The sequence below is a fragment of the Thunnus albacares genome, chromosome 13 (genome assembly GCF_914725855.1).
Source record: "Thunnus albacares chromosome 13, fThuAlb1.1, whole genome shotgun sequence".
Classification (NCBI taxonomy): Eukaryota; Metazoa; Chordata; class Actinopteri; order Scombriformes; family Scombridae; genus Thunnus; species Thunnus albacares.
In genome coordinates this window covers 16389749-16406241 of record NC_058118.1, presented here as the reverse complement: position 1 = coordinate 16406241, position 16493 = coordinate 16389749, and the positions used below count along the sequence as shown (strand labels likewise).

At 41.0% G+C, this 16493-nt stretch overlaps 1 protein-coding gene across 1 annotated transcript; it reads right to left on the bottom strand.

Moving 5' to 3' along the window:
- Nucleotides 1-824: 824 nt before the first annotated feature.
- smg6 (SMG6 nonsense mediated mRNA decay factor) lies at nt 825-16148 on the bottom strand. Its single transcript, XM_044370123.1, has 19 exons — nt 16030-16148; nt 11784-14235; nt 11501-11693; nt 11267-11377; nt 10509-10615; nt 10101-10179; nt 9794-9904; nt 9153-9368; nt 7650-7711; nt 7166-7311; nt 6787-6900; nt 6424-6598; nt 6039-6258; nt 5705-5884; nt 5319-5486; nt 4386-4530; nt 3458-3720; nt 3200-3281; nt 825-3055 (listed from the first exon to the last, which is right to left on the bottom strand). The coding sequence occupies exons 1-19, from the start codon at nt 16118-16120 to the stop codon at nt 2925-2927; spliced, it is 5046 nt and encodes a 1681-aa protein (XP_044226058.1). The 5' UTR covers nt 16121-16148; the 3' UTR covers nt 825-2924.
- Nucleotides 16149-16493: the final 345 nt, after the last annotated feature.

Here is a 16493-nt window from a genome sequence, read left to right as displayed (position 1 = left end):
ATGTGAATTTGTGCAACTCAAGCTTTCTGAAGATGTACATTCACAGATAGCTGCTTGATGTACAAGAGTGAGTTTTATCATGTAATAGTGATTATTTGGAAGTCTCCAAGCATTTATCTTATGCCATTGGAACTGAGAGTTCTCTATTTAAACCAGCGGTTTAAAAGTTAAACATATATCAGTCTTAAAGGAACCAGAGCAATTTAGTCTTTTGAGGCATACAGATGATGATCATGGTCTTTAAACTCATTTTAAATTTTCAGTTATGTCCCCATGCTCATTACAGTATGGTTGACCTGTAAATTTCCTCATGGTTGTCTATTTCATCATTCTCCCTTCCCATATTCCCTGTGCTACCTCCCAGCTTACTGAGAACTCAAATCTGGCTCCTCAGTTCCTTCGCTTTCACCTGTCATCTTCAGTTACCACATGAGGGCACATATGCAAAGGTTTTTGTATGTCAGTGATTCAGATACAGCTTTCTGTAGATGATGTTTAGTGTGCTTATTGTAATAATTTTATCTGGATTTAATAATAGGCTCTATTACATTTGATTTTGTCAACATTTGCATGTAAATCTTAGTGCTCAGCAATCATTTCCCACTAGTATTTCAACTCTCTTACAAAATTTCTGTTATAATCCAATCTTTAATTTAGTGATGTACACAAAAACATAAGATGATGAACCTTCACATATCCAGTTTGACATGTCACAGTTGTAACACCTGCGCTTTTTCTGCTAAAAGACTGCATAAGTCTGCAGTGACAAAGGCCACTTCTTACAATATCACATTCTTCATTTGCACATCAATGAGGTAAAACGATGCCTTCAAAACATTTTTAATGATGGACAATGAAAAAGTCATTTGTATAAAGTTGATTATGTATTCACTACATTTGCCCTGACATTAAAACACTGCAGCAGCGCCACATAACACAGTAGATTGCACTGAACGCTACAGAAGCACCAACACAGGCTGAAAAATGAAACAAAAACTCAATAATAAACCTGTCTGACGGTTTACACAAATACAGAAACATCAACTGCTGGTGAGAGTCGTACAAGCTGAAAAGGTACAGAACAAATAGAAAGTAGAGTAGCAACATCTACATACAGTATTCTTTTAAATCCCTATGATCAAACTGTGAATGATGAATGTGACTTAACAGATGACTATATTGAGCAGCCAGCTGTTTCAGGTGCACACAGAAACATACACTTCTGACATGACTCAGAATTTCCTGAAACTACCACAAAGCAATGTAGAACAAGCAAACACACACACAAATACCATCTGTGTTAAATGTTTGTTGACAATGTGTCTGTGAGGTGTTGCTCGAACTCAATGGTAATTTTACAGGCTGTAATTTGTGAAGTTATATTACATACATTTTATTTCAAAGAAAGAAATGTGAATATGTGACTGTGAATATGTGGGGAAAAAAAGACAAATTCAAACTCTTGAGAAGAAAACAGGTATTAGTGATTTAAAAAAAATAAAATAAAAAGGTAAACTGCTGCGGTGGTATGAACTGAAAAGCACAAAAAGACTGATATGCAAGTGTAAAGATGAATAGAAAATTAAGTGAATTATTCACCAGCAGAAATTGATAAAGTATCTGCAAAGTCACTATGAAGAACTAAACCTTCTCCTAACAAAGTGGCTGTCCAAAGGCAGACCTGAGTCAAACAGTATCTGCAAAATTTTGTTTAAAATGGCAGCTGGGTGGAATTTCTCCTATAAGACAACAATCCCATGAAAGTTAGTCATTGTAAAATAATTTCCTGAAACTGAAAACTCTCCACAAACTGACTGAGTCATCCTGGTATATTGGCATTTGTTGTTACACTACTCAAAAACAACAACAACAAAAAAATTGCTGGTATATTTGCACCCAGATCTGATTCAAACTCAAAATTTAACGTGGGATGTCTTCAGTAAATTATGGTTCATCTTGTTATTGGGAAAACCTGGCAGATACTTGGAATTAGAGTCTACAATATATATGAGAAATGGCCTTCAGGATGGAAAGAAAACCTTTTATGCATGAGCTCAAAAACAAATACAAACAAAATAATAGAAAAAAAAAATCCAATGTTTTAGAGATGTTGATTTTTTTAAAAATCAGTTTCTTACAATATCCAAACTTAATGCTTGCATCAAGCTGGAGGAACAACCCAAGTTAGCAAACAGGTATCAAGCACTTCCTGGGTTTTCAGGAAATACAATACCTGCATATGATTGACTGGAGGCACTGATGTTGCATGAGGGCTCTTGGTATCCCTCGCTACAGTCAGCCACTACTGACACAGATCCTCCAGCTGTGCTTCTCTCCGCCTACCGTTCTCTCAGCTCTGCTGTAGAGGCCACAGCAGTCTGTAACTGGGACTGGGCCCTCAGAGAAGTGTGGAAGTGCCAGTTGTGGCATTCATTACAGCTGTCTTTAATCAATTAGATGACCATAAACACTCTTCCTCTCTCTGGCTCATTCTATCATCAGCCTCAAATTTTAATACTGCTTGCAGAGTGCACTCACTAACTAGGCGCAGAGGCTCAAGGCTGGACCAGACAATTCAAATCAAATCACTCCATTTTTACTCACTCCATCCATCCTTCGTCCCTTCCAGTCCAGCCTTCCTGAGACTTATCAAGTCTCCCTGTCTCTTTCTGGGGAAGCTCACTGATCTTAACACACACATTCACACACACACTCCATCACAAGAGGGGGGAAAAAAGCTCACTAAAACCACTCTGCTCTCACCACTTTTGCTCATATTTCATAAGAAGTGGTTTTTCGCTTTATCATTTCCTCTCCCCTGTTTTCTCCTCCTCCTCTTCCTCTGCATAAGTGTGTCTTCTCTCCTGGCTGAGTGGCAAGCAGGCTTCAGCAGTTGGGTTCCTTTGATTTCAGCTTAGCCTGGTTCAGCCCACTTTGGCCCAGCTGAGGAAAGCAGGGATGTCTCGGACTGGGACGTTGCGTGTCAAAGCTTTGACACGTAGGTTACGGTCATCTGTAAGGAGTACCACCTCTCTTTGCAGCCTCACTGTCCCATCTGTGTGTGTGTGTGAGGGAAGGGAAGCCAAAGAGGAGTTAGAGATAAACTCAGAAGACTTCATTCACACCAAATTATGAAAATAAAAGTGTTTGTATGTAAGGTACAAAATATGGAGAGTGACAGAGAATTCATGTTACATACTTCTCTGATCAGGCATGAAGTCTTTTGCCTTGTCTTTGCAGTAGTGGAGACAGCAGGACAGGATCACATCGTCATTATTACCCTGAGAAAGAACAAAAATTAAGTCACTGAAAACAGTGCAAACATTTATTTAAAGTAATAATGTCGTTTTAAACTTCAGTTAATCACCGCTTCCCAGCAAGAGAAACACTTTCACTGCACAGTCTGAAACCAAATTACCCAAAGCTAATGAAATAAAAGAAAATGAAACAAACTCACCTGTTGTCCAGACGTGTCTTCACTGCGGAAGGCAATAGACTCCAGCTGATTTCCTCTGCTTGTAAGGGCTCTGAGGCACGGTTCCCTGGATTCAAACCCTTTCTCTAGGAAAACCACTGCCAACCGGGCCTTCTCCTGCACGGCCCGCACATGGGCTGCACTAACATTGTAGTTGCTGCGACTACCTGTGCTGCGGCCTCCTGACCCCAGTCCTCCACCAAAGTTGTCCTGGCCTTTAGCCAAGCCATCTAACTCTGTAATCACTGAGAGAGAGAACTTACATTACACCACAGATTTTCTATTTTTGCACCAAATGCAAGGCACACAGGCTACTATCATTTTAAACACTCCACAACACCCTAACCCACTAACTAGAGACTGTGATTGACTGTCATTTTTTTTGCTCGATTTGTGAAAATCTAGTTATTACAAAGGTAATTTTTTAGTCAAAAATGAACACAGATAGCTATATGAGCTGTTTCTTCCTTGTTCAGTCTGTCCCTATCTGCTGGTTAGCTAATGCTAGCTCGCTAATAGTCTGAAGTTATCAGGCTGGTGTCTTGTCAAAACACAAACAGCAGTAGCAGATGAATTGGTGCACTGACTTTTTGTGCAAAACTGATTATTAAAGTGGATGTCCGTGCTCTACTTATTTGAAATATCTGGTACTGACAGTCCAATCAGCCTTGCAAATGGTGTAGGTCTTTTATTATTCTTGATCAAATGTCACATGCATATGCAAATCCTAAAAAATCTGATGTTTCAATTATGTTTTCCTTCATTTTGCAGAGAGAGGAATTGATTCAAAGTCAATTATCCTAAAGTTTGAAAACAAGAACCAAGATTTATATTTCTGGCCATATCTAATTCTAATCATTTTTTCTAATTCTTTATTCCTTATTTTATATCTAATGTCTTTCACTCTTACCGATGAGTGGCACAACTATTATGTATGTTCCACATTGGAGGAGCTTCTTCAGTCCGCCCAAATGATCAATGAATCCGTTGGTATCTGGAACCAAAAAGAGCGGCCTCACTTCCAGCTCCAACTGTCCGCCTGTCTGCAGCACCGCCTGGAACACACACACACACACACACACATTAAATTCAATGTGAAATGCAATTCTACCATGACATGGTATGACTGTGGCCTGCCCTATTTAATTGATACTTATGTACTATGAAAAGAGATGACTGGCTGCTCTATATAATCAAACATAGATCAAAAATGTGTAGGGTGCTCTTGGAAAACAGGGAAAAAAAACTGGGTGCTTCAAAGAAGAAAGCAGTCCAGGAGCTCCAAATATAAGAAAATGTTTCGACCACTGTAGGTCTTCCAGTTTTTAAAGCCCTGACGAAGACCTACAATGGTAGAAACCTGTTCATTTAATGACTTAACTACAATAAAGACTTTTTAATACTTCCCTCCTCACTGTTACATTTTCTTATATTTGAATGCCTGGACTGCTTTTCTTATTTGAAGCACGCATGTCCAGAAAGAAAACAAATTCTTTCTGAATTACCTGAAATATTTTTGCCATTAACACAATGCAGGACCTGAACATTTCAACACTAGCCCATAGAGGTTTTCCTAAATATTTTTTATGGAAAGTACAATTTTATATAATAACCCAGTGTTATTATGCATTATGAAATAAATCTATGAAATCCTTTCAGTAACAATTAATTGACAAGTAAAACAGGTGATTTTGAGTGCAACTAATTCATTTTTCATCATTAATTATTGATCCTTTTTGATTATTCACTCACCTAAAAATTATGAGACATACAGTGTATTACAATTGAACAATTATCATTTGTCTCAATATTAATATTTATTGTACTTATATGCCTGTTTTACCTGTATCTTATCCCTGCGTTTCTGCTGTTGTGCCAGTTTGTTGGCGAGGGCGTGGCGTCGCGCCTTCAGCTGTCTGATATCATTCTCACTGTCTCCTGCCTCCTCGACATCCTCCTCTCCTTCGGATGTGGAGAGTGATGACTCTGCCTCGACGATGACATCATCAGCCTGCAAAACAGACACAGACAAAGATAAGACACATTATCAAAATATCGGCCTCCTCTTTTTTCCGACAGCCTCTGCTGAGCTGCAATGAACATATATTAGTTTTTACATAATTTTGATCAAATTTAGAGAGAAAGTAGTGCAAGGAGATATGAAAAGAAAAGAAGGAACTGAGTGGAGAGGGAAGGTTATTAGGAGGAAAGTACAAGGTAGACCGTCACCTCTTTCTCTGTTAGAGAATCCTGCCTGCTCCTTGTATCCATTGAGTGGTTAGATGGAGGAGAAGTTGCCACGGAGATGTATTTGCCTCCTTTGAACGCCAGCAGAGGCTCTTCCTGTCCACACAAAGCCTCCAGAAAGTACTTCAGCACTGTCACTCTCTTACAGTCTGCTGCTATTGCCTGAGGAAAGAGGTATATGTGCATGAGACCAAGAAGAGAACCATTAGGAGTAGACGTAGTGTGCTGTATAATTCGGCAGTGACAGAAGAGTAATCAGTAATTCTAAAGGACAACAAGCATGTACCAGGGCTGTAGAGTTTTACTTTCCGCTCACCATGTCAGTGTGTTTGTCAATGTAACAGGGCTCCTGGGGTGCAGCAAGCAGTGGCACAAAGCCAGCCAGCAGCCTGTCCTCCTTCAACTGCAGTACAGTCAACTCCTCGTCTCCCTCGACTTCATCACTGTCGACTTTGTACAGCGGCACCTCCCCATGGTCCACACGTGCCAGGACGTTACACAGGTCAGCCAGGCACTGCCAAACGTCAGGGCTGCAACTTGATACAGACATTAAGTCACAAGTGATGGTGAGGAATAAGTATTTTAAAGAGATACTGTCTGAAGAGAGTTTGTGTATGTAGTTTGAGTAAAAGCACCAGTAGACACCATGAGCAGAACCATCAGATAGTAATTAAAAGCAGGTAAGAAGTCAAAGTACTCACTCTATATTGCAGGGTGGTGGGTTCCACTGGTCTGGGTGTCCCAACATCCAGTCAGACCAGACCTTGATGCTTGGGAGTAGTTCTCTAAGGTCCAATGGGAAGGCAGAGACCTTCACCATACCCTCCAGCTCCTCCCCTTTACCCTCCTCCTCTCCGTCCGCCATGGATACTGGTTCTGAGAGAAGGAGAAAAGAGTTTTTAAACTTCAACACTTGATTGTAATAAATGTCCATTCAATGTGCTTATCAAACCAAAGGAACTGAAACTTCTGTAAGTGGAAAACAACTTAAGAAAATGCTTCTGATACATGTATCCATTTGTGTGTTAACCTCACTGTGTGTGTGTGTTTGTGTGTGTATATACCTGCAGGAATATCTCTGAGCAACTCTGTGCAGCGCTGCACCAATAGCGCAAACATGCCGAGACCCAGAGCAGTGCTTTGCTCTTGTAAAACGGACCGCACTTCTTCTTCTTCACCTGACACACAGAGACAAGAATCAGAAACTGAACTTCCACAACATTCTTTGTATCAATATTACCAATGACCTGTGTGAACTTCAAACAAGCAAACAAATTAACACATTTTTCTTTTAATAAAAAGTTATACAACATATTTTCATGTTCATCGCCTCCATAAAAACAAAATAAGGTGTTTACCAGTCATGCATTTGCATTAATTTAGCAGATTTGAAGCAGGATTAGTCATTTGATTATGATAATAATGGTGTGTGTGCAGCATTACCTCTGCACTGGGCATTGTGTATGGTGAACATGTTGATGGTGATGATCTGCAGCATGTGTGTGCTGCCCAGAAGAGAAGGACCATGCTGGAGCAGCGTCCTGAACTCCTGCAGAACACGGCTTGCCACTCCAGGGAAGGATTCCATGCTGCACAGTAAAGACACACATATTCATAAAAAAAGACAAACAGACACAAAAACACATTATTTTTCAGATTATATTAAATTCACTTCACTCATTCATTCATTCAAACTCATTAAGTCCTTTTTTAAAAAAATAATCAATTGTTTTTTATTTCCAAAGGAAAAAGCAGAGCAATAATCATTGCATGCTGACACAATATAACAAAATATAATAAAATAAAACTAACCCCACTATGACCCGAGGTATGACGATAGTTCATGATAGTTCAACATTGCATGAAGGACTTTAAGGACTCATTCTGTCGTTAAAGTAAGAGCTAGAATACATGAGACATCACTCACCCCACTTTAGTGAAGAGCTTTCCATGTGCATGCAGGAAACTCAGAATGAACCTCTTATTTAGCTGGAGAAAAGGGAGAAGGCCGAGAGACAAAAGAAAAGGGTTACTAATCTTTGGGCAACAATTTTATTTAGCTACAAACCCTAAAGCACACGTCTTCATCCAGTGACGTCACCACTTAAATGCACCTGGGATTTTGAATGGTGGAACAATAGGGGTGGCAGGAAATGGACTGAAAGGCTAAAGAATATGGCCAAGTAGATTCACATACAGATGGCACAAAATAACCACTTCCATCAGGAGACAATGATAACTAGTGAACAAGAGGCAAAGCACACTGGATAAAGATTTAGATTTGTTAAAAAGTAGAGAAATTAAAATGGAAATAGCACAAAGCTACTTCCGGTATTTTTCGGGATATTTAAACCCACTATTAGTTTAATTACTGGGACAACTACACAACACTATAGACTCTGTACAGTCTTTCCTTTTGTGTGTGGATGAAACCCTTTTGCAATGTGGTTTGAACTTGAAGGGCAGTACATCTGGCTTGACTATACCCCATTTACTGAAGACTGACACAGCTTAGCCTTTTTGGAAAAGTCTAGCCACAGGTACTGTAAGGCATTGGTTCTCAAAGTGGGATCTGGGAACCCCCAGGGGTCCTTGATGGGGTTCTATGGGGTCACCAGCAAAAAGGGGAACAATTTATTTTCACTATAATTGCATCCATAATTAACACAATGACAAAAATGTATGACTATTTTGGTCATGGGTTTCATACACTTTCTGTAATAAAAAACATCTAAAAGCAAAAATCTTATCAGATGGGTGACCCTGGGGAAAAAAAACCCCCAAAAAAACACCTGAGCACTTCCCATTGGCGGGGCACTAGCCTAATACACTAAGGGGGGGATACAAGAGGAGATACTGGATAAGATATATCTCCCAGCTGGACTGGAAATGCCTCAACGTCACATATCAGGGGCTGACAGAAGTTGCCCAGGAGAGCTCATCTATTCCATCTTGTTCTCTCAAATGCCACTGTGACAATTTACAGACTAAGCAGCAAGGAAATGGATGAGTGGATGTCCAATTACTGCATATATTTGCCTAAGAAAAAAGCCTGCATGGTCTAATAAAAAGATGGTGAATCATTGCAAGCAAAACAGGAACAAACCAAAACGGGGACAGCCAAACAACAAATGAAGCAGAGTAAAGAGGGGGGTCAAAAACATATTTTAAAATAGGAACTGAAATGAAAACAAAACATTTGTAAACAGATATGAAGGCCTGGGAAATAGTGAATGAGTAAAAATGAAACAGTAGCAAAGGGAATAAATGAGAGGGGAAATTAAATTATAAAAGAGTGTGGGGGACAGTTAAAATATGCACACCCAGAGTGCACAGACAGTGTCTTTGACTGCATATATGTAAAGGTATAATGCATGGGACTGAATGTGTGTGTCTGTGTATGAGAGAGAGAGAAAGAAAGGGATCTTACATCACTAGCACTGAGACTGCTCAGCTCTCCATCCTGTTCAGAATCTCTGCTGGACTCACTACCTCCTCTCTGTGAGGATGGGGTTGCTGCTTGTCCGCTGGGGCGAATCCAAATCTCCATACGTGCTCCCTCCTCCCCTCTTCCTCGTCCCCTTACTGCTGGACCCCTGGAGCCTCCTTCACACTCCTGTCTCCTCCGTCGCTCCAGCTGCTCTGTCTGCAAAAACAAAGTCAAGGTAAGTAAACAAGAGGCACTTGTGCTGCCTAATGTCTCAGCGTAATCACCAGATTCTAGTAAACTTCACCAATTCTGCTAAGTTGTGGTAATTTATCAAGCAAATGATTGCTTTAACACACAATGTCATTATATTTGTCTTTATACAATACATATCAATATTTATATGAACTCTTCATGCAACCTTACTGTGTACACAGTTCTGTTGTCAGTATTCTTTTGAGATTATATCTGTCAAAACACTTCTGTTCCAACCAATAGTTCATGTCCCTTAACACCATTTTCATTCATTTCATTTATTTTCAAAGAATGTGTCCAAGCCAAGGCTGTGTAACATCAGATGTTTTTGTTCTAAGCGAGAATGTCAATCGTCTGGCACAAGTTAACGACCACAGTGTGTGTCTGACCTTGCGCTTAGCTTCCTCAAACAGACTCATCAGGCTTTCCTTTGCAGTCAGGATGGGGTTAGAGGCTGCCAAGCTGCGCATGTAATAATACACAGCATCCAACTTCCGCTTCTGTAGGTGAGAGAAGCGGAAAGACAGTAAGAGTAAGGAATTATCTCAAAAAGGACGCACAGAGAACCAAAATATAGTTGTATTTTCTTCATTAATCTGAAGGACATGCTAGGACAATACAGTTAGTCAGATTTTTTCAGCTAAATATCCAACTTTGCACTTTCCACCATCCCTATTTAGACAACATATCACTTACAGTATAGACTGCCAGCAAAGCCAACTGGTTATATGGTCGTCCATTTTTGGGGGCAATCTGCTGGGCTTTCAGGTACCAGCTGAGAAATAAAAAGGAAACATGCCATGAGATACAATCAAAGAAACTTTGTGGAATTTTTAATTTTCAGCTTATTATTTAACTTGTATGATTTGGATTTACTTGATCATATACAGCTAGGAGGGAACTTTCTCTATTATTAAAACAGGTTTAAAAATTGTCCAATAGTGAAAAAGCTAGTCCTGACTCCTGGTCACTCATTCAGATTGTGATACTGGTAGCCTCCTGACTCAGAGAAAATCTAAAGTTTTATACCAGTACACATCCTGTGCTCTTCAATGTGTGTAAGAAATTTCATAGTACATAGAGAACGCTGAAATAACAGCCTACCTGCGGGCCTTGCCGTAGTTGGCAGAGTCACTGGCTTGTTCCCGGTAACGTGCTATATCTCCTTGACAAATCATACAGCGCTGAGCACTGATAAGTGCATACTTTACCTGAGAAACACAAAAACACAAAAAAAAACTTTAAAAATTCACTACATACAAAATTCAGATAGGACATAATTGTAGACACAATTACAAATATAAATTCATGACTATGACAACTATTACTTTTTTTTACATATTACTTTGAATAAGACCAGGAGTTTACAGCCATGCTAGTATCTCTGTGAGGCTGTAAACAGGCACCGCAGTGCTTTGAACTAAATGCTGATGTCAACATTCTTTCATGCTCACAATGACAATGCTAACATGCTGATGTTTAGTAGGTAGAATGTTTACCATGTTCACCATCTTAGTTTAGCGTGTTAGCATGCTAACATTTTCCAATTAAACCGAGGCTGATGGGAATATCATTAGTTTTGCAGGTATAAACTTCAATATATGTTTTCTATGACACACCCTCAACAAACCTTGAACAAAGCCATATGTAACAACAGACTTTTCACTTGAGTTCTGTTAAGTGCCTCCCAATTCAAGATCTTTTTATTAAGATATATTATTGGACAAGTTTTTGAACACATGGTAAGTGCATTTACACACACACACACACACACACACACACACACACACACACACACACACACACACACACACACACACACACACACACACACACACAGACTGAAAGGAGCAAGGTCGTACCGTTTTGCGTAATGGCCGAGCCCTGATAGCCATGCCATCCATGTAATCTTCTAGCTTAAACTGGTATACTGTTTGCAGCTTCTGAAGCAGCGCATCAAAGAATAGTGCTCCCTGTAAAACACAGACAATAATCACAATGGAGAAGTGAAGTTTTAGTGATGAAACAAATTTAACAGAATTTATCTATGCTTGGTGAAACCGTGCCCCTGTCCAAATTTCTCACACATTTGTTACCTCATCAAGCAGCGTGAGCAGCATGTTCCTGATATGAGGGGTGTTGTCAAAGGTGGGGTCTTTGAGTAGCTGCCTGAAGCGTTCTATGACTTGGTAAAAGACATGCTTCCACAAAGCCTGATCCACGTTCTGAGAGTCTGACAGTTCAATGTCTGTCAGGATGACCTGCTCATATAGCCCCAAAAGGTCAGCTCTAAAAAAAAAAAGACAATTCTTATCAGACTTTTTCAATATCTACTTTTTCTCTTCCCACTGTCACACATCTCTTTCTCCAAATCCTCACCTGAGCTGGGCCATGCGATCCAGTCCATCTGCACTCACTCTGTCCCTGGACAGCAGGTTACTGAGCTGGAGCTCTTGTGCATCTGCAGCCCTCAGCAGCCTCCCCAGCTCCCCTCTTGCTTGTTGCTCCACTTCTTCAAATGGCAAACCACCTCCTGCACCTGGCTGGGAATAACCTGCGCCCCTATAACTACCACAGAACTGACCCACAGCAGGGCCTGGGTACACACCATTAGGTGGAGCCATTTGGTAGGGCCCCATGTGATAAGGATATGTATAGCGCTGGCTGGTGGTGGTGCTGGGATTATGTGGGTTGCTGGTGGCCATTGGATAGCAGTAGGGGTTGTCAGAGTTTTGGAACTTGTAGTAGGCCATGGCAGCAGCCTGCTGGGATCGGAAATGCTCACCTTGTGGGACTGGAGGACTGCCTGATACCTCGTCGTCAGTGTCCAGAAAGTGAAGTTGTCCATATCCAGCGCCTGACTGAAGATATATAGGCTGTTGGAGAGATGAATGCTGGGAGGACTGGGTGCGGGTAAGAGCAGGTTTCTGGTCAGGGTTATTTGGATCCCAAAGTCGTCTCACTCCTCCTCCCCTGCCTCCTCTACTCCTGCAAGCTGCTCCTCCCCTAATTCCACCAAAAAGCCTTTGCCCAACCTCAGGTGAATTAGAGATGTCGGTGCGGGCTGGAAGCACCAGGATACCCCCACCTCTGCCACGAGGAACCAAGCCTTGTTTGCGATGTTGTGCATCTCCACTATGCGACGAGGGAACTGCCTGTTTCTCAAGAGAAACCCTTAGGATTCCACGACCTCCACCTTTGTTTCCCTTTGGTCTGTTTCTTTCTTCCCTCCGCCTCTCTGCACTCAGCTCTTCCTCCCCACCTCCCCTTCTCCTCCTTCTGTCCTCTACTACGTCACTCATCTCACTTCCTTCCAGTGATTCGGTAGATGATTCCCCGTTGGTTGTCCAGCTCTGTAAATGACTCCTTCGTCCCTCTCCGCTATTAGCCATCCCCTCTTTGTTATTGTGCCTGGACTCCAAGCGTAACCATTTGGAGCCCTCTGCATTCTTCCCTAGTCCAGGACCGTCCAGGCTGGTCACACTGCTGGCTGAGCTACTGCTGTAAGTTCGATTCCGTGAGCGTCGAATATCTGATTTGGAATAGCGCTTTGAGGTTGGTGTTGTGATGTTTGCATTGGATTTGTTTCTATCACTTCTTTCTACAGCTCTGTCTACATTTCTTTCTGTCTTAGCATCTTTCTCAACATCTCTGGACCGGTTGTTGTTGTTGTTGTCCCCTCTTCTGCTTTCTCTTTCTCTGCGATTCTCTCTTCCTTTGCTTTGGTGTGTCTCTCCTGTCTTACCTGGTTTGTTATCTCTATCGGCCTCTAATGATCTTTTGTCTCTTTCCTTCTCAGCTTTTCCCCGGTCACTCTTTCCTCCACCACTTACTTCATCATCTCCTCTTCTGGAGTCCTGATTCCTCTCTTTTTCCCTCTCCCCTCCTCTTCTCCTGCGATTTCCCTTTTCCCTTTTCCTCTCCACCTTTTCTTCCTCCTCTTTTGTTCCACCCCCTTGGCCTCTCCTCCCCTTATCAGTTTTTTCCCCACTCCTGCAACTTGCCTCTTCATCATCTTGGCCTTCAGCTCCCACTTTGCCCTTTTCTTTGACACTGAGTCTTTCTACTTTGCTAGTAAGTTTCTCCACTGTAGCATCCAAGGGTAATGGAGGTTTTTCCACATCTCTGCTTCCTTGCTTTCTGTTTGTCTCACTGGATTTAGCCAATTTTACATTTTCCTGAATACCTTTTACATCTTTGTCTTTCCCTCCCTGTTTTTGTATACATGTTTTTTGTTTTCTCTCCCTTTCCTCTGTACTACACTGAGATTCTGGATCAATTTTCTGGTCATGCTTTCTCGGGGGAGGCTTATCCTGCTCTCTTCCAACTCCACAGTCCTTTCCCTGGATGCTCCTCCGGCTCCCAGGTTGATAAAATTCTCTGTCTGGTTTGCGGGCTTTCTTTGTTGGCTTAGCAGCTCCAGAAGGTTCCTGATGTTCTCTGTCATTTTCAACAAAGTCCTTATCCTGATTTACTTCTGTTTTAGCGTGTGGGTGGGTGTCCTTTCTACAGTTCTGAGTATTACTACCATCACCTCTCATTCTGTTTTCATCCTTTTTGTTGGTACTCATCCCACCATCTGTGCACCCATGTCTCTCCAAAACTGTATCAGAGACACTCTTATTGTCATCTTTTGATTTTGATGTTTGATCAGGGACATGTGAATCAGAGGCCAGGGGAACACAGCCTTCACTTTGACCAGTCTCTCCCTCCTCACTTTCACGGTGACGCCGTCCATGCCCAGGCACCGGATGGTAGCGCTGCAGATCGGGATGCTTTCCTTCACGTCTCTTGTGTTGCTTCTGTGTGTGAGGCTCCTGATGCTCTTCCGCTGAAAGAACAAACACACAAAGAAAAAAAGACGTTGTGATGCTTATAGAGACATCCAGTCAACAAAACGATAAAAATGGAGCATGTGAATTGAAGGATAAGGTTGGCATATTCTGAATTTCTCCTTGTCAACAAATCCAATGACAAGTAAGATCAAGCAATGTCTTAGATCATCTCTCTGTACTACCCAGCTTCCTTACCATGTCTGTGGCACTCAACCCTAAGCCCATTAATTTTTAGTTAAGAGGTAAATCTTTAAAATGGGTCACAAATACATAGTGTACATATCTAAAAAGGGCTCAGCCATTTCCTGTTCTCTGTAATTTCTAGCAACATTACTCTAATAGGAGTAAATTGCATATTTGTTGATGTTTTCAGTTGTAATTAAGTAGGCTATTTGGTGCTTGTGGGTATGCATGGCAGCAGAATGGGGTATGTTGGATAAAAAATACAAAAAAAAAATTTAAAAAAATAAATTACAGTTCCTATGTACAACGGTGTGTCTCACTGATGTGTTTTTCATAAGCTTTGAACAATAAGAGAGGGCTATGTCACAGAGGAATAACATACAACACACTTTGGCTACACAGGCAATACTTTATGTTAGTGGGATATAGAGCTGCAATGATTAGTCACTTAACTGATCAACAAAAAAATAAAAGTTGGCAACAATTTTGCTCATCAATTATGTCATTTCTTTCTTTCCAGCCTCTCAAGTGAATGTATTATAATATGAGTGAATATTTCCTGGTTTCTTTATTCTTCACCGATGATAAACTGAATATCTTTGGATTGTTGACTGTTGGTCTAGACAAAACCAGACATTTGAGGACGTCACCTTTAGCTTTTGGAAACAGTGATGGCCATATTTCCTCATTTTCAGGTTTTCGCACATTTAACTAACCAAATGACTAATCAAAAAAATCATCGACAGATTAACCGATTATGAAAACTATCGTTAGGTTCGTCCCTCGTAGGATAAGTTCAATTTTACTGTTCTTGATTGAAACCAAGTCACTCGAGATGTCAGCGTTTCTACATGTTCTGAATCAGAGGCTAGGTGGGAGACAGACGTGCACACATTCACGCGCTGGCTACATTTGCGCTACCCGTTTTAAAAAACTATTAATTACCAATAAAAAAGTTGCCTGTTGACAGCGTCTTTCAAAGCGAAACTACGGTATCTTAAGTACAGCACATGTCAGCGAGCACTCCGTGGGTGGAGTTGTTCAAAATGTAGGCTTTCAATGTTACACTGCAGCTGCAAATAACCTGCAATACTTCGCATAAGAGAGAAACGCACACCACTGTTTGGACTAATGATACTTTGATAAAGAGGGTTCAAATAACTCTTGAGTTTTCTTCGGCGCTGCACGTATTTGTAACGTTTATGGTTAACTGACTGTTAGTTGACGTTAGCAAGTGCTCTGACGTTTAGCGACAAGAGTTGAGCTCACTGCTTAACGTTACATCCACATATAAACGACAAATTCCTCCTACTAATGTGTTTAAAATACTCAAAGTAAGTAAAAGAAAAACTACGAGGGATTTAAAAAACTGGATTAAATTGTGGCAACGGTCGCAGAGAAATTATCTGGAGTCGTTTGTTTGAAGGGGGCGTTTAAAACGGACCGCGCGGGACCAGAGAACGCACAGCTAGCTAACAACAATAGCTTGTTGCAAACTTAGCAACTCCGCAGGCTACTTTGAGATAACTTGACATATTTCTTCGCTTGAATTTATCGACTTTTTCACAATTGTATTACTTCCAAATATCTGTCTGGCTTCCTCTCACCTTTCTGACAGTCAGTAATATTGACTGAATTCGACGCTTCAGCTCGGAGTTCCGCAGCTGAGATTCGCACTCTGTCCAGTTCGTTCGCCATCTTTGTTTTCACTAACACAAACACAACAAGTATGGTGGCCCAGCTGGATCAAACATATTCACCAAATGACGTTGAAGCAAAGGCAGCCGGGTAATGTAGTACGGTCCCGTTCAAATTTAGATTATTTAAATTCAGATTATTTACTCTATTAAAAAAGATAGCGATACCACATATTAGAAATATTCCGTTACATGTAAAGGTGAATTCAAGATTTTACCTAAAATACGTTCACAATTTTTCAAGTCTGTCTTAAAACAACAGTCAGGTGCCCAAATGAACGTTGACACGTTTTTCTTGTTGTAATCATTCCTCCTTATCATACTGCCCATTAAGAGATCCATTCATAATGCACTTTCAATTTAAATAATGGGGG